Genomic DNA, 26,780 nt, shown 5'->3' on the forward strand with positions numbered 1-26,780 from the left:
CCACTTTCTGAACATGAAATCTGACATATACAGCTATTATGAATGTAATTTCTTTTGAGGGGTGTGTCCAGGCGGGAGAGAATGGTAGATGCAGAGTTATGAAATTATAATTTTAAGCAGGATTTGGGCAAACCGGAGCGAACTTGATCTGATTATGCAGTCTACTGTGTCCTGAGTTATAAAGAAATTTACATTAAATTTGGAATTTTGAAAAATGAATATTCCTATCAAGTGAATAAAATGTATTCAATTAACTAAAAACCTCGTGCACTTCTGAACTGAAGTGGAATCGACTGTAATTGATTTATTTGAAACCAGAGGTTAAGGACTGAATTAGCTAAGTACAACTGGGTATTTCAAGCCGCTGACTTCTCAAATGTCAAATCCCTTCTATTTTAAATATTATTTCAGCTGCGGGGCATTGCTGTCCTGATGGCTATTCCACCAGTTAAATCTCAAATTATATTAATATTCGATTTTGGGGGGAGGGGGGGTTCGATTGTAATTTTTAAAATGGGTGGGAGGAGGGAGGGAGGGTTGACTATTAAACTTGAAAGAGCAGTGTATGTGTGTGTGCGCGCGTGTGTGTTTCATTTACAATTTGGTGGGGAAATTAGCATCACTGGCGAGGATGGTCTCCTCGCTAACGTTCAGCTATTCATCCTAATTTGAGTTGATCCGAAAAAGTAAATGCCGTTAGTAATGAATGTGGGAGTCTGACCCAGAATGGCGTTGCTCATCATGGATCAGGTGAAAAATATATCCGGAACCTGATAAAGGAATCATCACATGTTCTAGAAACCTCACGGTGGTCACAGTCGAGAATACCAAATTCAAAGCTAGTTTTCCATTATTGCCGGTAAAATCTTTTTTTTTTCATTTTTTTTTATAATGACAAAAACCAAACCCGAAAACATGTATACAGTCTCTTTTCCCTTTTCGCTTTGCGAACACGAGGTCGAAACACATCCTTAAAATGCTCAACCATAGAATCACATCAGCTATTTTTTCCCCTTTCGAGGGCATTGTTTATGGTGTCCTTGTGATATTCCACCACAGAGCTCCTTTCTACTAGCCCAGGATGAGCTGATTTCATCGGGGACAGGTCTTCCAAAATAACAAGCCTCTGTAAATCCAGATATGAATGAGTGGTATTTAATAAAATTGCTTCGTTTAAAAATGAGTATTTATGTGTTGCTGCAGAAAGAGCAGCAATGTACTGTTGTTTATGAATGCTATTGTGCCTGAGGTTAAGATCCCACACACAATCTGAGACGCAGCCAAGAAAAACAGCTCTGATAGACAATGCTTCACTTCACCTGCTACAATACTGTGCATTTCATTTATGTCAAGAATATGTACAGTTAGGGTTCATTCACCTCATTATTTTGTTACATCTACTTTACAGTTAACCAGTCTCTCTTGGAAATAATAAATAACCGTTTTAAAAACAATTGCCGCTTTGCATTCAAAAGAGGAGCCACTTTCCGTTTGTATTAAAAAAAAAATCCACCATTGTTATAAACTGGCTTGCTACGAAAAAAAGAAGGCAGACCCTTCTAGCTCTCTTGCTTGACGACATGGATTTTATATTGCGTTCTAGAAAGAGATTACCAAAGCGAAATGAAACATCTTTGACTTTATCTAACACTTGGCCTCACCAGCCTTACCAAAAGTCAAGCTAAATGAACAGATGTTAATTCTCCCTACAGTTTTGCAGAATACCCCTCACGGTCAACCTCCTGTGTTTCTGCCTGGAAAACACTCACACAACAAACCTCCTTCTTTACAAAGCAAGGACTCCTTTCAAGTTATCCCATAGGCGTCCCGAATTAGGCATCTTTCTTCACAAGTATTTCTAACTGCGTCTCTGCTGGGGTACCAACCCCACCTCTTCTCCCCCCTCCCTAATGCCAAATTTCAGACACATACTTAAAAGTTTAACCAGATTTCTATTTCTGAAAGCTCCTTCAGAAGTGGATGTCGGGGTGGTGGGTAGAGAGGTAAGAGCTGGGGAAGAGGAGAAAAAAGGAAGCATCTGAACGATATACTGTTCCAATCTTCTGTGCTACTGCATAACCATCTGTGAATAAAATATTGAAATGAATTTCTGATAGTTTTTCTTCCATCCCACCCTGATCTACAAATACCCCATTTTTTTCTCCTCAAAGACAGATAGCTTTTGCTTCTATCCACTTGCAATTCTTATCAGTAGACTAACCTGACACCACAACTACTTCTCCTTGGGTTTTGTAATTAATTATGAGCTAGCATTTGATATTTCAGATTTGGTTTTTTTTTTTTTACTTTTTTGCATTACAGAGAGCAAAATGCTTGGTAGGGGGGTGCATTCCTTTCCACCATTGTTCTTTCTCTATGACCGCTTCATATTTATGTTTTAAAGCACAAATGAAAACCTAGAGGATCAACATAAATAAAATAAAACTTTATTTTTTAATAAAATTATGTTTTGATTAAGGAAAAGATCGTGCCATCGTACAGATAGTTTTTTATCCAAAAGAATACATTGGGTTTTATTGTGTCATTTGTCTGAATACAGACACAGTGGAATATCTAAATGATATCCTGCTCTGAACTCCAAGTTGAAAGTAAGTTTTTATTATACTTGAGGGAAACAATGGGTTCAGCTGCTTATTGCAAGGAGCAATTGTCAAGGGAGAGTTAAACTCAATTACTGTAACCATACTGAATAAAAAATACTGCCAAGAACAAAAATACGCCTGGGTAAAGACAGCCACTGAATAAAAAAAATCGACATAAAGCGTATCAAATATTTATTTATCTGGGCAACAAAGGACTATGATACATTGACAGGCATGGAAACTACTGCCAGCACAACTCAATACAATACAACTATAACTGCTTCCAATATGGCCAGTGGAAATACAGGATACCAGGTGGGCCCAAATGTTTGAAGTTCTTTGAACAAAACAGAGAAAGAGGAGAAAGAGAGAGGGGAGGAAGAGGAAAAAGGGGAGGGAGGGTGTGTGTGTGTGTGAGAGAGAGAGAGAGAGAGAGAGAGAGAGAATCCTAATCCTTGGTTTAAAGACAATATTAATTTATTGCTCTGATGATGCTTTTAAGGAAGGACAGTGGATGAAAATAAAACTTGCTTCTTTCCCCCACAAAGCACATAAGTCCTGTAAAACTGCTAGCTGTTAAAAATCTTTCCAGGGTTCAATATCACTTTTTTTTCTTTTCAATGAGATGCTAAATGTAATACTAATTATTTATAAAATCCATTTTATTTTTTTTATTTGTTCAGCTGCTTCATTGTCGCCTCAACATGCTACAACAGGGCTAAAATCATGAATCCCAGAGAAAACCCCCCAAAACCTCGGATTTCTAAATAAGTACCGTGAACCACATGAAGAACTAAGAGGGAAGATTTAAAACCCACTAAACAAGAGGTAAACGAGATCACCAGATAAATAAAAAAGGCTTAAAACAGACTCACCATATTTACAATTCCCATTAAATTACACATAAATAAATATATACAGAGACATGAACACCGATTCCCTTATATATAGTAACTGAATCGTGTCACCATAGAAAGTTCAAGTTGGTCGCTTTACCTTGAAGAGGAAAAGGTTCTACAACTGAAGACATGACATGGAACTGCGTGTTTTGTGTTCAAGTTTATTCACAATACTGATAAAATGTCATCATCCTTTTTGCCTTTTTTTTAATATGGCTACAATCTTAACTGAAGTAATGTAAGGGGAGGTGGTGATTCAGTCCGATGAAGCTCATAGAATTTATTTTTTTAATTGTTCTTTTTTTTTTAGAAAAAAAGTTCTTTCTTTTTATTTGATTTTTCGTCGGTTTATTAAAAAAAAAGTTCACAAACTCAGACAGAACTTTTCTTTGCTGGCTCCACAGCCCGTTCTGTTCTCTTGGGCTCCAGACGAGGGCAAGGGGGTGCTGAGTCGGTGGGGAGAGGAGAGGAGGGCTTGCAGTCTTGGACCCGGGTGACGGGTGACCCCCAGACTCCAGGGCGGAGGCCTGCGGGGGCGAAAGGGTATGGAGAGATGGAGAGATGGGTGGCAGAGGGGGAAGAAGAGGAGGAGGAGGAGCAGCTCCTCACTTTCGGTGCTTCTCCTCTTTGTCGCTGCTTTTGGCGCCGTTGTCCGTGTGGCTGTTGGGATTGTTGTTGCTGAGGTACATTTTGTCCATGGCTTTGAGCGCCTCGGTGAGATAGTTCTGCAGGGCCGTGACGGCGGCGCACACCGCCGGGCTGCCGAACCCGTGCGAGATGAGGTTGAAGTGAGTCAGGCAGCTCTGGATGCCCGGCTCCAGGATGGGATTGGGCCGTGAATTCCCCAAGGGAGATCGGTCCTGAGCCAGCAGGTCAGTGAACTCTTTGCAGATCTGTCTGCAGCGCAAGTGGAGCGGAGAGAAGGAGGGAGGGAGGGACGGACGGAGAGAAGGAGGGAGGGAGGAAGAAAGGCAGGAAGGGAGGGGGAGAAATGAGCCATCTCTGGAGGCAGCAGCGCAGCACCCCAACCACCCCAGGGCCCTCTCTCCCCGCTGGATTATACAACCACCCAGAACGATGAAACCTGAAAAATACTCTCTCTCTCTCTCCCTCCCTCCCTCCCTCCTACACAGACACACCCACACCCACACCCACACACACATGCATACCCCTTCCCATGACAATCCTCTGCACAAAGTTCAGCAAATGCACTACCACTATCCTCTTCCCACCCTCCGTCCTCTACAACTCCCCTCCAAATCCTGGCAACCCATTCTGACATCCCTCAAATAGCTTAGACTTCCACCATCTCTCACCTCAGTTCCCCAAAGACCCACCCCCTCCCTTCACACACACCCACACTCACCCCCCCCCACACACACACACACACCACCACCACCACCACCACCACCATCATGTGATGACTCTGGGTGGCACTTCCCAAACAAGTTCTCATTGCCAGACTGGGAGATTGGAGGCAGTCCTGCCCCACAAACAGGATGCCAATGCCATATTGTTCTGAGAAAACTCCTGGGGCATTTAGAGGGCAAATGAAAGGTTCGACCTGAACTCTGCTTTTTCTCCCACGAAATTGCAAAAGGAAAACTGGAACTTCTTTCGGAAAAGGGAGAGGAGGGAGGAGAAGGGAGAGGGAGAAGAAAGAGAGGACACGGAGAGGGAGAGGGAGGAGAGGGAGAGCAAGGGGAAGGGCAAGGGAGAGAATGAAGGTCATGGGAGAGAGTGAAGGGGAAAGGAGAGGGAGAGGGGAAGGGAGAGAAAGGGGAAAAAAGAAGGGGAAGGGAGAGGGGGAGGGAGAGGGAAAAAGAAAGGAAAACGGGGAGCACGGGACAGAAGAGGAAAATGGGAAGTAAGTCAGAAGAGGGAGAAAGGAAGGAGAGGAGGGCAAGAGAGGAGCAAAGGAAGTTACGGGGGAGCACAGACTGAAGTTGTAAACTTGTGGTCAGGATACGTGTCTACCAACTCTGTTGGATTGATCTCTCCCAACCACTTAGTACGTAGCAAGCGCTCAATAAATACCATTAAATGAGTGACTGATTGATCATAACCAGCCATTCAAAAGCAGGAAACTCCCTCTCCTAGTCCCCGGGTATAGAGCCTAATCCCGGTTGGAGCCCAGCAGAGCAAAGCGCTGCCTCAGAGCCTCCAAGGGAGGAAAGGGGAGAAGAAGAACCTCGCTGGTATTAAATGGGGACCCATCACTGTCTTCCAGCCTCACCCTGCTTTCTCCCCACCTAAAGCCCCTGACCTCTGGCTCCATGCCCTGGGGTGACATCCCCATTGGTAATTAAAGCCTCCTAAACATGCCTTTCAATTTCCAGCAAACAGATCAAAACAGTCATTTTCTTTTTCACACGCCACCACCTGGAAGCCTATTCAGTTCTCGCCAGTGACAAACCCCCGCCTGCATTTTGATGTGACTATTAACCTGGGCCAGTCTGAAACCCGTTCCACATCTCACCTGCCAACTAGAGAGCAAGAGAGTAGGGGGAAGTGAGGGGGGGTGGGGGGGGAAGAGAGGGACGAGAGCGAGAGAAGAGCAGAGAGGAGGAGGAAGAATGAGAAAAGGAGTGGAAAGGAGGAGAGAGAATGAGGGAGAAAAGAGGAAGAAAGAGGAGAGGCTTAGGAAGGGTTTTGGGGAAAGAGGAGAAAGAAGGGGAGGGGGGGAAGAGAAGGGATGACTCAGCGAGGACTGGAGGAAGAAAGAAGGGAAGAGTTGAGGAGGGGGAGGGAAGAGGAGAGAGAAGGGGAGAGGAGGGGCAAAGGAAGAGGAGAGGGAGAAGAGAAAAGGGGAAAAGAGAGGAGCCTTAGTGAGGGTTAGGAGGAGAAAGAAGGGAAGCAAAAAGAGAATGGGAGGGAGGGAAGTGCTGAGAGGAGAGAGAAGTGGGAGAATGGGGGTGGGGGGAGAGGATGGGAGAAAATGGAAGAGAGAAGGCTTAGTCAAGGCCTGAGGTAGAGATAAGCCGAGAGAAGGGATGGAAGACACTGAAGAGAGGAGGGTTGGCCCGGGGGAGGGGAGGGGAGGGGCGGGGAAGAGGCAATGAGGTGGATCAAGGCCCAGCTCCTTAAGGGGCTGACACTGAACTCATTCTTGGAAGAGCTCAGCGTTTATTTCCCGCCCTAGAATCGCCATCCCACAGAGACACAAAGTGATACACTTTAGCCCAAAGGCATGCGTGTTTCCCCTTCAGGGGATTTTGGTCTGTCCTTCCGAAAACTAAGTCAAGATTTCCAAAGCCACCTTCTCTCCACCTTCCTCTGTTTTCCCACCCTTCCCTCATCCCCCTCCCCGACAAGCTGAAAGAGCACGTGTATGGGCAATGAGATGGGCGGAGTGAAGGAAGGTAAAACTCCAGTTTTCCTACCAATCCAGAGTGGTGTGGCGGGCACCACATCGAAAGACTGACGGAGACAGAGAGGCAGAGCAAGAATCCGAGAGCGAGAGAAGGGAAGGAAAGAAGAGAGAATTTTCTCTGGAAACTCAGATCCCCATTACAGGCGTAAATGTCTTACTTCGTAGCTAGGAGCATGTTTTTTCTTGTCACTTGCTCGTTGGGATCGGAATGTTGTCGGTTGAGAAATTCAGCTACTGCTTTGGCAGGAAATTCTGTTTCACACACATACCCAAAATCCCTGGCTAGGTGAACCGCTTCTCCTGGAGAGGTGGGGTGGGGGGGGGGAGATGGGGAGAGGGTCAAAGACAGAGAGGAGAGAGAGGTCGAGTCAATACTTATTGTGGAGGGAGGGCTACAGTGCCAGGGGGAATAACTGGGGCGCACCCCCCCCGACGTGAACTTGGAGTGAGGTGCAAATGGCTTGTTCCCCCTTTTCAGGAGTTTTATTTTCAGGGTCGTAGGCCTCAGTGGACACGCGTTAATCCTAAAAACTGAGCACTCCTTATCTTAAACCAAAACACGAATATAATCAATTCCCTGCTGCCCCTCTTTCTCCATCATGACAGCATTCTCTCGGTGCTCTTCTGATATATTTCTCCTCTATTTTTCTTCCGCCTATAAACTTACTATAGGCTGATAGTCATCAATATTCCTCGAGCTTCTCGGAAGAGAATGTATTAAAGAGCTAAGTGTTTAAAATTTAACTTGATCGCATATAATTATCTGTTCAGCCAAAACGATTAACCATGAGAATTTTAGGGTCATTCCACCGAGCCTGTCTGTTTTGTTGATTTTCAAATCTTTGGTTTTAATTTCCTGAACCAGTTGGTTTTTACTGCGGGGCTTCCTGCCATTAGCTCCAGCTCCGGAAGAACGCATGCGCCAATTAGAGCTTCAAAGCTCCACTCCGCTGAGCTTGTTTCCATAAAATGGAGCGGATCATAAACAATAACAGTACTCTAGAAACTGCTTCACTGCTACGAGACTCAAAAACTCTAAACACTTCTCTGCTGTGGCTCTAAAAAAAATTAGCCATTGTTATCAGTTTCTCTGAAGATCATCCCCTTACTGATGTGTGTGTGTGTGTGTTTGTTTGGGGTGGGGGGTTATTTCTTTATTTCTTCATGCCACGCAGTACGAATCTTGATCCAGAACAATAGATCATTATTAAAACATTATTAACCTTTCTCGTTAACGTCTTTGACAGCAACAAAGGGTTCAGTAACATTTTCTCTATTTTCCTACTGCGAAATAAGGTTTTCATTTCGAATGCCCTCCAAAAATAAACAATGTACAGTACTGTACATAGGTAATAAGTGTAGATGGGTTCAACTGAGAGGGTGCCTATGCCTTCTTCATAAAGCTAAGGGGAAAAAATGAATCTTACCCTATCTATAAACGTTAGTTTTAAATTATGTTTGGCATTTTAAATGCCTTTTAATTTTTCCCTTTAAGTGTGAGGTACTTCCAACAGGATGCGTAAAACGAAACAAAAGAAAGCTATAAATTCACTCCCACACACCCAAACTTAAGCAAACTTGATTATCAGGAAAAACTTCAAGCACTCAAAGGACGCAGTCAAAATTAAAGTAGGAAGACTTTCGAAGCCATATTGTAGATGAAGATGTGTGGGCTGAGGTTTTTTTCTTTCCCCCTTTTCGTTGGGTTTTTTTTTGAGCTGTAACAAAGTAGTCCATTTTTCAAACAGTTGCACCTCCGTGTGCGTTCCACTTCAGAGTCGAATCATCAACTGCTTAAAGTTGCTAAAAAATGTTTTCCTGTCCGGGAGGGGGATAAGATGGAATGATAAGGGGGCATGTGTTTTGAAAGCGAACACCCAAAAAGGGAATGCAGCTCTGAGGTTTTCAGGACAGTCTTAAATCATGACTCAGGTCAAGGATTCCCAAATTAATTCAGGAAGCAATGGTCACGCATTTCTTAAATGCAGATGTCAGAATAACTTAAATGATTTACTGTTGTATTCTTTAAAGGCGGCAGAATGCTTAACTCGGAGAATTCGCGGTCTTAAAAATGGTTTAGATCTGAGTTATAGCAGAGAGGCAAGACTGTGGGAGTTAGGGAGATGGGGGGAGAAGAGGAGAGGAGTGGATAGGCAAACTCCAAAATGCAAGGTACTTTTATGATTCTGTATTCACTCTCAGGTGAAACCAAGGGTAGTGTCGTCAAACTAACGTCTTGCCCCACAAATGAGGAGAAGACAAACGAAAACATTTCTGGGTGCGATTTGATTAGAGCAAATGTCGACATTTTCCAATGAAGCATCCCTCCGCCCCAAATCAGCTCCCCTCCCACCTTACAATCAATAACTGAAGTCACTTACCCTCCACTAGTGATGTGAGCAAGGTGACGTTAGCAGCTTTACGTCTCCCCGCAGGCAAGTTTAATCCTATTTTGTCCAGTTTTTCTCTTAAAGATCTCCCCCCATTTTTAGACTTCGCCCTGTTTCACAGACACGCAACAAGAAAGGGATTTAGGATGGGCCTCTCTCGTTAATGCATCACACCTCGCTGGGTTACTTTGAAAGCTGCTGGGTTATTTAGAAAGTCACCTAAAACGTGCTGTTTATAATAAGGCAGAGGGAGGTAGGAACACTTACGGAAGTGGAACAGGGTTTAGGATTGGCCTCGAAAGAACAATTTAATAACAGATTGGAAAACTGTATTTTTCAAGATGAGGCAAAAAGGGAGAGTCTCCCCCCCGCCACCAAACAAAAACCCCAATTCACAGGTTTTCATGGCAGCTAATATTATTTTTATATTTGCAACGCTGTGGCTCTCAGAAAAATCCCACTAGAGACTTCAGAGTGTCACTTCAAGAGTCGCTATTGGGGCTTACCCACAGTAAACAAAGTTATCATCACTCTCATATTTCTTAACAAAACACTGTCCCCACCAGGAAGGTCTTTCCTTCAACTTGTTTACAGGCCTTGTCACCAACTTAACTGCAAGCTTCAAAACCCAATGTCAACCCCAAAGAACTCCACTTCGTTCAGAGAAAATGGAGCAGTTCTAAATAGACGACTGTCTTCGACAGAAGTGGGTTGAGATAAATTGTTTAAATGAAACCCCATTTTAATTAATTCCAGATTTTATTCCCTACTCAAATGCTCTTTAATTGTGTAGATTAGATTATGCTCCCCTAGGTAAACAGGTCCCAATATTGGGAAGGGGGAGAAGGGCAGAGATGGGAAATGAAATACAAATAAAGCAAACTGACTGGGGGTGGCGGTGGGGGGGAGGAATGAAGTTGAAAACGCTCTGCCTTACAATGTGGCATGTTCACTTATACAGCCAAGTTTGGTAGTTCTGTGGGTCCACTGATCTCAATGTTTAAGACCCTTAAAAAGCTAGGAAAATCCACTCCCTTGGCCTTCTTGAAAACAAACAACCCACTGTCTGTTATGAGCCATTCTTCAGCGCTTAGTACAGTGCTCTGCACACAGTAAGCGCTCAATAAATACGATTGATTGATTGATTCAGCATGGATGCCGACAGATGAGGAGGTGAGCCTATTTGGGCTGGACGGATGTCTCTCCCCTCTCCATCCCCCCATCTTACCTCCTTCCCTTCCCCACAGCACCTGTAAATATGTATATATGTTTGTACATATTTATTACTCTATTTATTTATTTATTTATTTATTTTACTTGTACATATCTATTCTATTTATTTTATTTTGTTAGTATGTTTGGTTTTGTTCTCTGTCTCCCCCTTTTAGACTGTGAGCCCGCTGTTGGGTAGGGACTGTCTCTATATGTTGCCAATTTGTACTTCCCAAGCGCTTAGTACAGTGCTCTGCACATAGTAAGCGCTCAATAAATACGATTGATGATGATGACGATGATGATCTTGGGCGGTTTTGGGGAGGGGTGGTGGGGACGGGTTGGGGCAGGGGGAGGGGGCCACAGGGCCTCCAGGGCTGCAGCCAATCTGTGAAGGTAGGGGAGAAGGGAAGGGGCTTCTAGGGGTACAAGAGTTGGTGGGGGGAGGGAGTTGAACCAGGCAGTACTACTACTAATAATAATAATAATAATAATTATGGTATTTAAGCACTTATTATGTGCCAAGCACTGTTCTAAACACTGGGGCATATGCAAGGTAGTCAGGTAGGACACAGTCCCTGCCCCACATACATGAGGCTCATGCTCTTAATTCAGGTTGGACACAGTCCTCGTCCCACATGAGGCTCACCCTCTTAATCCCCATTTTACGGACGAGGTCACTGAGGCCCAGAGAAGTGAAGAGATCCCAAAACAGACAAGTCATTTCAACTTCTCTGTGCCTCAGTGACCTCATCTGTAAAATGGGGATTAAGACTGTGAGCCCCACGTGGAACAACCTGATTGTCTTGCATCTACCGCGGCGCTTAGAACAGTGCTTGGCACATAGTAAGCACTTAACAAATACCATGATTATTATTAATGTGGCTTAGTGGAAAGAGCCCGGGCTTGGGAGTCAGAGGTTGTGGGTTCTAATCCTGATTCCGCCACTTGTCAGCTGTGTGACTTTGGGCAAGTCACTTCACTTCTCTGTGCTGTTACCTCATCTGTTAGATGGGAATTAAGACTGTGAGCCCCACGTGGGACAACCAGATGACCTTATATCTACCCTGGCACTGAGAACAGTGCTTGGCACATAGCAAGCGCTTAACAAAAGGGGATGAAGACTGTGAACCCCATGTGGGATGACCAGATGACCTTGTATCTACCCTAGCTCTGAGAACAGTGCTTGGCATATAGCAAGTGCTTAACAAATGGGGAGGAAGACTGTGAACCCCACGTGGGACAACCTGATGACCTTGTATCTACCCTAGCGCTGAGAACACTGCTTGGCACGTAGCAAGCCGTTAACAAAGGGGGATGAAGACTGTGAACCCCACGTGGGACGACTGGATGACCTTGTATCTACCCTAATGCTGAGAACAGTGCTTGACATATAGCAAGTGCTTAACAAAGGGGGAGGAAGACTGTGAACCCCACGTGGGACGACCTGATGACCTTGTATCTACCCTAGCGCTGAGAACAGTGCTTGGCATGTAGCAAACCGTTAACAAAGGGGGATGAAGACTGTGAACCCCATGTGGGACGACCAGATGAACTTGTATCTACCCTAGCACTGAGAACAGTGCTTGGCACGTAGCAAGCTGTTAACAAAGGGGGATGAAGACTGTGAACCCCACGTGGGACGACCGGATGACCTTGTATCTACCCTAGCACTGAGAACAGTGCTTGACATATAGCAAGTGCTTAACAAAGAGGGAGGAAGACTGTGAACCCCACGTGGGACAACCTGATGACCTTGTATCTACCCCAGCGCTGAGAACAGTGCTTGGCAAACACCATTATTATGATTAAGAGTAGAGAAGCAGCATGGCTCAGTGGAAAAAGAAGCACGGGCTTTGGAGTCAGAGTTCATGGGTTCAAATCCCAGCTCTGCCGATTGTCAGCTGTGTAACTATGGTTAAGTCACTTAACTTCCCTGGGCCTCAGTTACCTCATCTGTAAAAATGGGGATGAAGACTGAGCCCCCCGTGAGCCAACCTGATCATCTTGTACCTCCCCAGCGCTTAGAACAGTGCTCTGCACATAGTAAGCGCTTAATAAATGCCACTATGATGATGGTGGTGGTTACTAAAGCGCGGCTTAGCGGAAAGAGCACGGGCTTTGGAGTCGGAGGTCATGGGTTCAAATCCCGGCTCCGCCACTTTGGGCAAGTCACTTCACTTTCCTGTGCCTCATCTGTGAAAATGGGGATGAAGACTGGGAGCCCCCCGTGGGACCACCTGATCACCTTGTAACCTCCCCAGCGCTTAGCGCATAGTAAGCGCTTAACAAATGCCATCATTACTACGCGATAGTCGGCGAGCTCCCGCCGCGAGGCCACGGCGCTTCCCCGCGCGGCGGAAGGGGGCGCTGGCGGGAGGGAGTGTCGGCGGGCTGGGCGCATGCGCGGTGCCGTCCGGTCCGGTCCCGTCCCGTCCCGTCCCGTCCCGTCCCGTCCCGTCCCGTCCCGTCCCGCCCGCGCTCACCTCCGCAGCACCCCGCCCAGCAGCGACGCGTTGAGGCACTCGGGCGGCGAGAGGCGGCGCTGCACTTCCGCCACCGTGACCTTGTACTTGGAGGTGGAGCTGAGGAGGGACAGGCGACCCGGAACCGAACAGAACACCTCGTTGGGGTTCACCACGCCGCCGAAGAGGTTGTCCTTGTTGAGGGGGATGGCGGACACGGCGTTGCTGTTGGACTTGGACAGGGACACGGGGCCTGGGGGAGACAGAGCGGGGGGGCGGGGGGGCGTTAGGGGCCGGGGGGGGGGAGGCCCCCAATCCCGCTCCTCCTCCTCCTCCTCCAGGCCGAGCCGGAGTTAGGAGCCCCTCCTCGCATCCCTCCCTCCGTCGGGGCCGGGGAGCTGGGAGCCCGTGGGTGGGGAGGGACCGCCCCTAGCCGTTGCCGACTTGGCCGTCCCAAGCGCCGAAGCGGGGGCGGTCGGCTCCCGGGAAATCCCAAGTCGCGTCCCAAGTTGCCACCGTGGAGGCGGGACGGGGCCGGAGCGGAGACTGATCAATCAATCAATCGTATTTATTGAGCGCTTACTATGTGCAGAGCACTGTACTAAGCGCTTGGGAAGTACAAATTGGCAACACGTAGAGACAGTCCCTACCCAACAGTGGGCTCACAGTCTAAAAGGGGGAGACAGAGAACAGAACCAAACATACCAACAAAATAAAATAAATAGGATAGAAATGTACAAGCAAAATAAATAATCCACCGGGAGACTTTGGGAGGCAAGGAGACACAGCGGCGGCGGAGAGCTCACCGGGCCAAAAAAAAAAAACAAAAAAAACGCCAAACCGGTCCTTAAACTCATCCAGTCGTATTTCTCGAGCGCTTACTGTGTGCAGAGCACCTGACTGAGCGCTTGGGAAGTCCCAACCTATGGAGACCGGTCCCCACCCAACAACGGGCTCAAGGTCTACAAATGAGCTCTGTAGTCGGGGGAACCGGATGCCTCCCACCAAACCCAACGGGCCCCTGAAGGTTTGAGAACTTCAAACGTTTATAGAGCAGCCCGTCTGGACGGGCCAGAACGTGGCCGGGAAGCTTTCAATCGCGAGGGAAAATAAAGCGTCATAATGTGGAAGTCGCCTTGCAAGATATCATCATCATCAATCGTATTTATTGAGCGCTTACTATGTGCAGAGCACTGTACTAAGCGCTTGGGAAGTACAAATTGGCAACATAAGATACGCAGAGCGTCCTTATTTTAGGGATATTTCACACCGCCTCCCCCTCCACTGAATAAGCACCTTTGCGGGAGGGGTAAAAAATAAGGTGGAATCCTTCCTAATACTCCCACGGTCAGCCGGATAAGGCCGCGGAAAAGTGAGCTGATCCACTAAATGTTTCCCCCCAAATAGACACACCGTTGCGCCCAGAACCGTTTTTCTGAGTGCGCTTGGGATTTTAAAATTCCATGTGGAGATGTCATAGATAGAAATCCTGTTTCTTGTATTATAAAAGTTTTTTTTTTCCCTCACGTTCTTTAGTGGGACTAGGCTAAACGTGTGTGTGGTGCGGGGGGGTGGGGGGGAGCTCTAGGTTTTGGATAGATCACTTGTGACATTAATAGCTCTGGGGAGGCTAATAGAGACAATAGGAGTTAAACGAACTCTTGAGATTACTAATAAAAGAGCCAATTATCATGTCGACTTGGAAAGAGCATCTCTTAAGATTTATCCCTTGCACATCTAATTTGACGTGACAAAGCCTTTACAGACACAAAAATGAAACTTTAAACTAGCTAACTGTATACCGATTCGGGTTAGAAACGAGAACAGTTTAATATAGCATCATCCTCTGGTGGTGTATCCAATACTGAAATATTATAACATTGCCAACATAATTCAAAAATGCTACCGAGGTTGAATAATATGTAAGTATATTCAATCCAGCGAACTCTATTCCTACCCACTAAGCACAATGCAAAGCCAAAAGAAATCACTTGACACTTTCTATCCAATTCAGACTTCGCAAACTGCCCAGACGATATTGTGACCCCTAGACCAGAGGAAGAGAGGAAAAGAATACTTTTAGCTAAAAACCAGCCATTTCCATACTTAATGCACGTATTAACAAAGTACTAGTAAATTTTAAAAAAGTCCAACGAGGCGGGATAATTTCAGACGGAACAACACAAACACCTTTTAGTTTCTAAGGAAAGCCATACGTCACTTTTAGTAGTCATCCTTCTAATTTCGGCCCCGATCATTTCCACCACTTCGACATTCTCTGCTTCTTTACCTCATGAACTTTTAATTCACTCCCCCCATGAAATAATTAGCTGAATTCTGAAGTCTTTGAAAAGAAAAAGAGACGTCGCCTAATCAACTGAAACATTGCCTCTGCTGTTCCTGACACCAGGAGACTAGTTTAAATATTCCAAGCAAAAACACCGAAGCAACCAAAGGAGCACTGCAAACATGACTACCAGCTATAAAGCTGATCATTTCCAAATCGCTGGTCTCTATGCCTATCTAACTTGCTAATTCCAAGCCTTTAGGAAATTCTATCCGAGAAAGAATAAAGCTCTGCAAGTTCTCTTGAATAGTGCCCAGCCTGTAAGGACATGCTTGGAATGCAGAAGGAAATGGCTTACCTTTCTTAATTACAGTTTGATCTGGGATGTTAATACCCGGGTCTTCTACATGCTGCAACAAAAGGATACATCGGGATGTAAATGTATAATCATAACAAAAGGAGACGAATGTTCGGGAGAAGGTGGCGGGGGCGGGGCGGGGAGGGGGGAGGCTGTGGAAAGGAAATTTCCCCTCCTATTTAGTGACATTTATCTATAAACATCTCATCTCGGTTTATTGGAATTTTCGGCTTGGCAAATCGAGAGATTTGCAATTGCACACCCATCGCCATGTCCCCCGCCCCCAGCCAAACAAGCCTCTCGGAAACAAAGCAAAACAAAACAAAACAAAACAAGCTTCCTTCGGAAAACCCCCACCCACCCTACCAGCACTTAATCTTCCAAAAGTGCCACTGAACCTTTCAATCGAATCTCACTGTAGTGCGGCGTTTCAACGCCCCTCTCTCTCCTGGTCCCTGGCTTCGAGATTCGAGTATTCCGCCTGTCTGCTGCTTCTGCCTCCGGCAGCGAGGGCCCGGGAAGCACAATGGAAACTGGCGGGGCGGGGAGGAGGGGGGGGAGGAACTGGGGACCGTTGAAAATCATTTGGAAACATTTTAGGTGGTGCGATAAAGAGCGAGCCCCGAGTCACACCTTCACCGTGGAAAACGGAAAAGAAACGACAGTTCCACCGCTGGAACTGAAATCAGCCAGGAATATGGAAAGAGCATCTTAGATAGACCCTGAGCCAGCTTTGCTATTGTCCGGCAGGTTTGTTGCTGCTTTCTTACCGATGGGTTGTTTTCGTGTGCTGGAGTCGCAACGTGATTAGAAAGTAAAATGAAATCATGTTTTCTAATGCAGAAACTGACAGGCAATATAATGTCTGGCTGTGTTTACAAATTAGCACCAGGGCTGCTGAGATAGAAGATTTCGCAATCGTTACCAAACACAGGCATTACCATTTAAAAAACTATTACTTCCCTCTCTAGTCTTTGTCCAACAATAATACTGATTCTAACATTTTCCATTCTGTCTTGGATTTATGCTCCTGTTAATTGTGCCTGATCTCAACGATTCCGGGTGGATGGTACTAAGTTGCTTTATTACAGGTTTTATTATACTCAATGCTCTCATTTGTAACTTGCCTAAAGTGCTTCTGGATTTAAGCATAATTAAATTGAGAAATGTTCAGAAATGACTACTGCCGCAGTTCTTGTGTTTTAACTATATGGGGAAATATGATCCCTTATGCCTGCACCCTAAATCCATAAAGTAAATGTAGTGTGGCATGATACTTTTATTTGTGTTATTCCTAGGCGTATTCCATCCAGCGAGGACTGTTACGTTTAAAATCCCACTGAGATATTTATGATTAAATAATTTTCACCATCTATTTGATTTTCTGAAATATTTAGCAGGCATTCATATTAAAGGTTAACTGTTGCAGCAACGGGAGAATTGAAAGCGACCTTTTTCTTGACCCAAATTCCTACGAAAGAACTTAATAAAAAGAAAAACAATTGGAAGGGCGAAAGAGGGAGGAAGACACCGATTCGGTCTTTCGGTTCATTTCTCCCTATCGTTCCATTTCCCCTAAAAATGACTGCACTGGTTTAAGGGCGCGGGCCTAATTCGTGGGGGCTCCGGCGTGTACGGCTTTATTTCGCAATTCGGAGAGGCCCAAGGACTGAGTGAACAGACCGTCCGAATAAGTGCCCTTCGCTAATATTGTCTGTGGGAAGTTCAGGCGAATATTGGCGGGGGAGGGGGGCATACATCCCGATAATAATCGTTACTCCTAGTTCCAAACCGAGGTCCTCCCTATCAAACCACGGCCTCTGACTGCCTTTTGGTTTCAAAGAGAAACAGGGCTTAAGGATCAGCCTGCTGTGGCGTGGGGGGGTTGGGGGGTGGCATGTCATAGGTTTTCGTTCTTTTCAACATATTCAGATTGTTTATTAAACCCTGTACTTTGGGGGAGAAACGTCTGCTTTCAGCATAATTCTGGTGAAGATGATTGATCATTTTCAGCGGTAAATTTAGCGAAATCTCCCATTTAACCGCTGTACCGGGCCGTTTGAGCCAAGGTTTCCAAATGACAAAAAAAAAAAGAAAGAAAAAAAAGATAACTTTATCTGACCATTATCCTTGCAGCATGACGCTGTCACCATTAAATCGTCAACGGGGGTATTGATGCAGTATTTGAAACCAATTATTTGGGCTAGCTCTTAGTCAAAAAGAATCACATCCAGATACCATAATCCCCCTCCCTCCCCCGCCCCGGAGAGAAGCGCCCTCAGCTTTAATAAAATTATTGTCCTGTTCTAATTCTATTTTAGTGGGGAGTGGTAGAAAGCCATAAATTCGGAATTGGAGCGGGGACGGGGTTCAGAGAATATTTCAGACGGCATTTTCAAATTAACAATTGCCTGGTTTGCATTGTACATAACAAATGTGCTAATGCCATGCTTAATTAGAAATCATTTTAAACCGTATTTATCGATAACCGAATTAGACCCCAAATAACGTCTTACCCAATAGTCTGAAAAGATTTAATTTAATATAGGGTGTAGCAGGCCTTGATAGACTTTGATAACCCAGCTAATGATTTACGAGGTCTCCGCTTAGCACTCCTAGCAAAGGACTAAGACAGCGTTTGAATAGACCTGGGATGGGATGTAATGCTTGCTTCGCTTGAAGCAGGACAGCAAGTGCTTCGGTTCCTCTTTTAGCGACTTGAAACTCCCCCCGTTCGGTGGAATCCAAAAAGAGGGTTTTTTTCAAACCCCACTTTAACCCACTTTGGGGGAGAGCGGCAAGAGCATTTAATGAGCCCTCTCGGTCGAGTAAGCCTGCTGTTGATGGGGTTTTTTTTTATTTCCCACCGCCAGGTAGGGCGAAATCCCCAACGCTAGGCCCGAGGTAGCTACTCCCTAGGCTTCGGAGCGTCACAGTTTATTGTCATCGGGAGTGAATGATATTGTCAATGATGACATGAATGTGATTTCTTTATCGGTTTAGGGGCGATGCTGCCGCGTGCGTCGTGCGGGGACCGACCTTTGGAGGCTGATGATTGCTGGGTTTCCCGAGGCCGAAACACCGAGGTGTCCAAAACCACGGTCCCCCCCCCCCACCTCCCTCCCCTCTCCAAACAAAGCAAAACCAACCCCACCCTCACGGCCCGGACTCCAGCTCTCTCCGCACCCCCCTTTACCGTCCCCCTGTCTTGGGGCGTCCAAGTGGTAGCCAAGTGGGAGCGGTTGGCTCCCCTCTGGCCGATCCCTCTCAGCCTCGAATGTGGCCGGGGTCGGGGCCTTCCTTATTCATTCACTCAGTCAGTCAATCAGCCCTATTGAGGGCTTACTGTGCGCAGGGCACTGGACTAAGCGCTTGGGAAGTACAAATGGGCAAACTCTAGAGACGGTCCCTAGCCAGCAACGGGCTCCCAGTCCAGAAGTGTTGGGGGTTGCGAGGGGAGCCAGGCAACCAAACCCAACCGGTGGACGTCCTTACCGGCACGTCTTCGATAGCATGAGGTATGGCGTGGATGGGAAGGTCTCCTAGTCCCGAGCTGAGCCCGTGCGGTCCGTGGAGTAGATCCTCATGCCTTCGGTAGTCCCTTCGGGGGTCCAAGCCGGGCAACTGATGGGGCAGGGCTCGGTGCGGGTGCAACAGGCCGGCCTCCTGGCTTTGTCTCTGGGCCGGCCAGCCCGGGTGCTGCGGCTGCGGTTGGGCGTGCAAGGGGTTGAGGCTGTAAGGGTCGTTGACGTGGGAATAGGGGTCTTGAGACTGGGGGTAGATGGGCTGGTAGGGAGGGGGGAAGTAGGGGGGCTGGAAGTCGGCGTTGGGCGTGTGGGAGAGCGGAGGGGCGCTGGTGTAGGGGGATTGGCCTACGGTCCCCAACTGGGGTAACCGGGCGGTCCCGTTGCTGGTGCCGTCGTGGCGGTCCTGGGGAGGGAGACAGAAGGAGGGAGAGGTGTGGGGAGGGATAAAATAACTCAGGGAGACAATCCGAGCCACTTTCCGGGACACCCCTTTTTTGACTCGTCCTCCCCGCAAACGCCAGGCCCGGCGGGTCTTCGAAGCCGCCGAAGGCAGCACCGGGAGCCCACGTTCTGGAGGCTCTCTCTAACTTTCTTGAGGATTTCGGGGGGTGGGGAAAGGGGGGGGATATGGGAATAGCCGAAAATCGAAGGGGATGGGGAGCGGGGGTGGAGTGAGAGGCTATCTGGGATGGGCTTTGTAAAGAACGAAAGAGGAAAAAGGTCACGTCTCGAAATCCAGGCCGTCCAACCGCAGCACCTTGGAATCGCCTCCCTCGCAGCAGATTCAAAATATCCCCCCTCTTCCTCCCCAGCCCCAGTTCCACAGCGAACCCGAATGGAAACACGACCCTTTCCTCTCTTCTCGATTGATTTGGGGAGGAAAAGCAGAAGCGTTCAAAGACTTTGACCATTACATGACTATTTAAAAAGGAACATTTCGCAAACGGACTGTCAAGGAACGCACGCGTTCGAACCCCAGCCACCTATAATCCCAGGCTGGGGAAAAGCTGCCTTTTCAGTAGGGAAATGGAAATGGAAACGAGCATTCACTTGGTATTTAGAACCTGCCCCGCGTGGGGTCGAGTTTCCCCTCCCCCACCCCACCCCCACCCAACAATCCCACCCATAGGCAAAGACACAGCTACTGACTTTCGCTTTATCATCGTAACTCGGGGTGGGGGTGGGGGGGGGCCTGGGCTTTCAAAATAGCAGCACATGGCTGATCGAATGTCTATAAAAAGATCAGAACTCTATAAAATGAAGCGCTTAGACGATTGGAAAAGGCGAGCTGGGAAATCAACATCAAATAATACAGAGGGTATACCACATCGGTCTCTATAGGACGGGGGAGCGAGAGGATGGAAGGCTGGAAAGACTTCGATAGCACGTGAAAACATGCGGAAATACAGAGGAATACGGAACAAATAAGCCTTCGGATCGCTAGCTTGAAACAGATGGGGGGGAAATCTTTACGGGGGGAGTCGGGAAGGGGCCAATGCACGAGATTCGAGAAGACAGTCAACTTAAGCAATGAAAGAAAATAAATTGTTCCCGCAGTTTGGGTGTACGATCCCAATTCACAACAAGCTCACGATCAGTAACAACAAAAATCCTAGAGGGGAATCCGGAGGGGAGGAAGAGAGAAAGAGAGAGAGAGAGAGAGAGAGAGAGAGAGAGAGAGAGAGAGAGAGAGAGAGAGAGAAAAGAGAAAAGGTTGGGGGGGGGGGGGGCGGGGAAGACTCACCATCGCCGAAAAACTGTGTACTAACATCTGCGAAGAGTCTGGGTTAACGAGTCAGGGTAGAAAAATTCAGAGAAAAGTGACCAAATGCGTGCACGCACCCACACACGCACACACACATACACGCACACACACACACACACAAAAGAGTAGCGATGAGACCCAGCACTATTCTCTGACTACAGTGTCACAACGCCGGAGACTCTTGGGTGCCGGAAAAACCCGGCTATAATCCATCAGAACTTGAACCAATTCTTGCCGCTGCCCTTCATTTGATGTTGCAATCGCGATCTCTGTCCTGGAGTGATAGTATAATTCAAAGTTTTTAAAAAAAAAAAATGTGTGTGTGCGCGCTCGTTTCTTAATCCTCTGTCTCTCCCCTTTTTTCTCCTTTGACTTAGCGGCTGCTTGACTTGAGCTTCTAATAACAGAAATCGGCTGCTTTCCTGGCGACTCCTAATAGCAGATATTCATGACTATTAATATCACACGAATACTTAATAAGGGAAGAATGGCTGGAAATCGACCATGAAGCGAAGAGGCAACTCGAGGCAGAGTCTGTTCTAAATGACGTCCATTGAATGAAGAATCAGTGTATCTAATCAGAGACGGGGAGAGGGAGAGCGAGAGACAAAAAGGGGGAGAGAGGGAGAGGGGGCCAGGCCGTGGCGTCTGACGAATCACAGGGAAGGGGCAACATTTTAAAAGGTTGCAGAGCAGGCAAAAGTGAAAGAGAAAGAGAGCTGGAGAAGGGAGCTGGCTGAGAGGGAGAGGAAAGAGAGGGGGAGAGAGGAAAAAAAGAGAGGAGGGAGGAAGGGAAAGGGGAGGACCGGGGGAGGAGTGGGGCGGGGGGGGGGAGGTGGGAGGGAGGGAATGATGGAAAGGATGTGAGGATGGGGGTGGTGGTGGGCAGACAATCAGACCGAGAAGAGCAGGGCAGACCTCGAGCTGCTGCTGGGGCCGCGGTGAGCACCGGCCCGCCTTGGAGGCGGAGGGCCGCGGCCGGGCGGCACCGCTCGGCCCCTCGGTGGCCCTTTTCAGCCGGCCGGGGGGGCGGCGGGCCGCTTCGGGCCCCGACCCCGGCCCCCACCGCCGTGTCCATGGGCACCGACCGAGGAAGCCCCCCGAGCCCCCGGCCAGGGCCGCCCGCGGCCCGCTCCTCCTCCTCCTGCTCCTCCTGGTCCTCCTCCTCCTCCTCCTCCTCCTCCTCCTCCTGCTCCTCCTGGTCCTCCTCCTGTCCCCGGGCCGGGCGCGGCCGTGGGCAGGGTGGCCTCCCGGACCAGGAGGGGGCTTCGGCTGTCGGGCCGGCGGCGGCCCCGCCCGGAGGAGGAGCAGCCCGGAGGAGCGGCCCGGAGCCCTTGTTGGTCGCGCGGGGAGCCGGGCCGCCCGGCCCGAGGAGCGGGCAGCGGCCCAACCCGGCCCGGCCCGGGGAAAGAGGCAGCGGCCAGGGAGGAGCGGAGGCGCGGGAGCAAGCAGACGACGGCCCGGCCCGGCCCGGCCTCCCTCGGCGCTCAAACCCGTCCGACCGGCTGGTCCGGCCCCCGCCCCTGCCCGGCCCCCAGCCCGGCCTCCCGCTGAGCCCGCCTGCCCCATGCCCGCCTGTCCGCCCGCCGCCCGGGCTACCACAACAGCCGCTTTGCGCCTGCAGGTCTCTGCAGCCCCCCGCGCCCCTAACCAAACCCGGCCCCTCATCCCGCGCTGAAACCCCGATTCCCGGGGGCTCCCAGAGGTCGGGCCCACGGCTGCCGGCCTTCGGCGCCCACCCTCACCCCACCCCGGCCCAACCCGCTCATCTCTCAACAGCCCGGGACGGGGCCATCGCCACTGCTCTCTCTCTCTCTCACGCGCACACACATACACACACACACACACACAGAGACACACACACACAGACACACACACACACACGCCCTCCGACACTTAGGCCAACGTGCGCCCAAGGCCCCTGTCTCTGGCTGGTGGGACCGTTCCCCCGCCTTCCCCAGCCTCCAGTGCCACCCTTTCGGCTCCTCGCCCTCTTCCCCGTCCCGCACCCCAAAGTCCCTCTCGCAGCCCGAGGCCTCGCTCAGCTGAGCCCAAAAGACGCCCACGGGCTCCTCTGCCTTCTTCTCTCTTTTCCTCCTCCTCCTCCTTCCCTTCCTGGCTGAGCCAGGAGCCCCCTTCGGCCTGCCAACAAAGCCTGCCTCCCTTCACACACGGAGACTCGCACACACAACCACAGGCACACGTGGGCCCCAGCGGACGACAAACCGGAGTTTCTGCTCAGAAAAGGGGGGAAAGGGGCGTGAAGAGGAAGGGAGGAGAGCACGTTGTTGAAAACAAGGAGATCAAAATATACGCGGAAAGACACACACAAACACACACACCCCAGCCCCTTCCCCAGGTGACACATATTTCCGATATAGCCGGTTTCGAGTTTCAAGGGGAGACAAGATACCGCAGCTCCGCACGCCAACAGTTCACACCGGGCCATTTCCAGGTGCAAAATGCCCAGAGAAGTCAGCAGTCCGACCTAGCATAAAACCCCGCGCCGCCTCTATTTTTCGGAGGGGGACGGAAAGGGAAAGGGACCCTCCGCCCCTCCCCTTCCCCCCTCCCCCGGCACACCAAATCGGCTCCGTAAATCAGGGAATAGAAAAAGCAGACCCGGGCCGGATTTGGGGTGGGAGAGCTCGGACGCCCCAGCTCTCCACGGGGGGCGGGGGACCCCCCCCGATTGCTATGCTCCGGGGCGAAGCAGGGGCTGGGGGCGCGGGGGGGGGCCCACCATCCCAACTCGACGCTCTTGCAGCCCCGGTCGGGGGCGGAGGTTGGACCTCTGTGAGGTCGCCCGGGCTCTTCCTGAAGCCAAAATCGGGTCCCTCCGGAGAGGGCAGGGTCACTGAAAGCGCCTGCAGGGCTTCCAGGTCCCAGGCTGGCATCAGACCCGGGCTGGACGCCTCTCTCGCCCATCCGGCCTCTGGAGGGGCAGAGAGTGACCCGTTGATAAAGCCCAGCGGGGACAATATCTATCTATCTATCTATCTACCTATCATCTATCTATATCTATCCATCCATCCACCTATCTAACCACCTATCATCTATCAATCTATCTGCGGGGGACAAGACAGACCGGTAATGACTACTCTGCCCACCCTGGGACTCTCGGAGGGTACAACCCAGCTAGACGGACGCACATCCCGCCCCCTCTCACGGCTCCAAAATCCATCCCGAAAAGCAGGGTTGGAGTTTTCGACTTCCAGCCCCTCGCACGGCAACTCCGTCCAAAATTCGAAGGGAAAAGGAGGCTGGCAGGGAGGCCCCTCACCCTCTATCCCTCCCTCCCCACCCATAGTCCCTTCCCCCAACACACCGAGCTTTCCGGTGGGCGATCCCAGCCCCAGCGGCTCTCCTGAGGGTCCTCCTGGCAGAGCGGGCTGGCGCGGAGCTGAAGTTTTCCCACGCGAAATTCCCAGATCGACGGCTGCGTTGAGGTCCCGCGCGCCCGCCGGCTCTCCCCGCCCGGGGAAGCGCTTACCTCGCAGTCTTCATATTTGATATTATCCGTCAGTTTCCAGAGCATTTTCATGGATCGGCGGGCGCGAATTCGGTCCTTCTCCGCTTTGCACCGCAGCGAAGTCACAGAGGGCAAAGCTGGCGGAGGGAGGGAGGGAGGGAGGGAAGGAAGGAGGGAAGGAGGGAGGCAGGGAGGCGGCGCGCGGGAGAGCAGCCCCCGTGTGCGCTCGGAGATCTCCCTCTAATGGTAGAAACTTTTCCCTTTTCCAGCTCTTTACCAACAGCCTAATCGCCTCATTAGCATATCAACAATAGTCCAATTGCTCGCCAGCACAACAACCTGCAGCGACGGACCCAGGTATATAGGATCCGCACGCGGGAGGCTTTCCCCAAAGCGCTGCGCTTGCTTCGGTGGGAAGGGAAATACCGGCCTCCGCTCCGTCTCCGGGGCTCCTCTCCCTCCCCCTCCCTCTCTTCCCGGCCCCCCCCCCCCGCTTTCCCCCCCACTCTTGCCTGCTGACTGCTTTCCACCGGGAAGCAAAGGAGGGGGAGGATGGGATCAAAGCCCCAACCCTTGTTCCTCCTCAACGCCGTTGGGGCGCCACCGTTTCCCAATTCTGCACCCCATAGCAGAGACCGGGAAGAAGAAGAAGAACCCGGCATCTTTTTGCTTAAATGAGGGGACGACATAGATCGTCCTATCCAGCCTCGGCTTCTTCTTCTTCTTTTTTGTTTTTTTTTTTAAAAAACTTGATCTCTTGTTTGGAGACTTTTCTAAACCGCTCTGTTCTCTTCGCCTGGCCGTGGCAATCACATGATTATAACGTGTGTAAAATTAATGTTAAAAACCCAAGATGTTTCGGCAAACCATCTCTAAAAGGAAAATTGATATTCTTCCAGAAACTTTCTTTTTTTAACCCTCGAGGAGTTTTGTGGGAAGTTTCTGTCCGCTGACGACTAAGTATGTTTTTGTTCGGTTTGTTTCATAAATATGTACATAAATTATATATACACATCGACGTATATAATACATATACATAGATGAAACTCCCGGTCTTGTTCATTCATGTATAAATAACTCCTAAGTGCATCCACCTCTGATGAGACTTTATGACATTTCGGTGCCTTGTGCGCAGATAATATATAACAAAATAAATGACTGGGAACCAACTTTGCACTCTGCTAATCTGCTCCCGTTTTCCCAAGATTCCCGTTCTTAAGCCAGTGGCGGCTCGTGTCTGACTGGGTGATCGTACTAACGCGGATTCTCCCCCTTTTAGACTGTGAGCCCACTGTTGGGTAGGGACTGTCTCTATATGTTGCCAATTTGTACTTCCCAAGCGCTTAGTACAGTGCTCTGCACATAGTAAGCGCTCAATAAATACGATTGATGATGATTCAGCGCGGAGCGCACTGCGGAAGGCTGGAGCGAGTGGTTCGGCGGGGCTTGGGTGTCCAGGGCTCTTCAGGTCCAAGACAGGGACCGACCTTCCCTCGGAGCTTTGATCTGCGTTAGCGAACACGAAACGCCCCGACGTGATCCTTAGCCAGGCTACAGAAACTGGTTCCTGGGACTGGGCTCCGGTGGTTTGCCTTTACACCTCAAAGAAAGTTCTTCCCTCTGGCTCTCTGTGTCTCTTTCTGTCTCCCTCTGTCTCACCTCGCATCTCTCCCTTCCTTTCTTCCCGTTTTTCCTCTCTTCCTCTCTCCCTGTCTCCTTCTCTCCCGCTCCGTTTCCTTTTCCCTCTCTCCCCTTCCTCGGATTGACTGCTAAGTGGCCTTATGCCATTTTCGAGACCTGAATGTCAACAGCCCTTGACTTTATTGAAAGATTCTTTCTCCTCCTGGGGTTCAAGGCTGGTGCGGTTCTCACTGATTGTGTGCGTGTGTGTGTGTGTGTTGGGCGGGGGGGGGGGAGTGAGTGTGTGATGCGTGAGAGGTGGGCGGGGGTCATTACCCCTTAGAGACTTTCCAGAGGCAACGCCGCCTCAATCTGTGTGTGTTCCCAAACAGGTGGAGCAGGGAGGGTAACAGATGACCCCGCGGCTCGAAGGGTTTGGAAAAGGGCATCTTCCCCGGAGGAACTCATAAAGCTGCCCCAGGTCGAGCAGGACTTTCGGGGAGCCCCCAGCCTTCTTCCCTCCTGGCCTCAGGTCAGAGCCTCTACTAGGTCCCCTCCCCGCTGGCGGAGACACTGGCTGTTTCATCCGGCGGACCCACCGATATTTGCTCATTTGGTTCGGCTCTGCAGCTCCCCACCTCCTTCCCGAGAAAGTCAGCGGAGCCCCACTAGTCTAAGGCCGAAACACTTCTAGCCAAGTGTGGGTCCTACCTGGAGCTACAGCCCCAAAATCACCCAATAGTGTGTATCTCTGTGTGTGTGTGAGGAGCGGAGGACACTCTGTGTGCACACATCTAAGTATTCTGTAT

At 49.4% G+C, this 26,780-nt stretch overlaps 1 protein-coding gene across 2 annotated transcripts; it reads right to left on the reverse strand.

Moving 5' to 3' along the window:
* Nucleotides 1-2,774: 2,774 nt before the first annotated feature.
* TFAP2A (transcription factor AP-2 alpha) lies at nucleotides 2,775-21,589 on the reverse strand. 2 transcript variants are annotated; one of them, XM_038771450.1, is made up of 7 exons: nucleotides 20,859-21,589; nucleotides 19,083-19,517; nucleotides 15,588-15,639; nucleotides 12,964-13,195; nucleotides 9,257-9,375; nucleotides 7,034-7,175; nucleotides 2,775-4,399 (listed from the first exon to the last, which is right to left on the reverse strand). In XM_038771450.1, the coding sequence occupies exons 1-7, from the start codon at nucleotides 20,883-20,885 to the stop codon at nucleotides 4,108-4,110; spliced, it is 1,299 nt and encodes a 432-aa protein (XP_038627378.1). In that variant the 5' UTR covers nucleotides 20,886-21,589; the 3' UTR covers nucleotides 2,775-4,107. The 2 variants fall into 2 exon arrangements, with proteins under 2 accessions (XP_038627378.1, XP_038627379.1); XM_038771451.1 differs by having other exon boundaries at nucleotides 4,201-4,395.
* Between the last annotated feature and the right edge of the window lie 5,191 nt (nucleotides 21,590-26,780).

This window comes from Tachyglossus aculeatus, chromosome X2 (assembly GCF_015852505.1).
Source record: "Tachyglossus aculeatus isolate mTacAcu1 chromosome X2, mTacAcu1.pri, whole genome shotgun sequence".
Classification (NCBI taxonomy): Eukaryota; Metazoa; Chordata; class Mammalia; order Monotremata; family Tachyglossidae; genus Tachyglossus; species Tachyglossus aculeatus.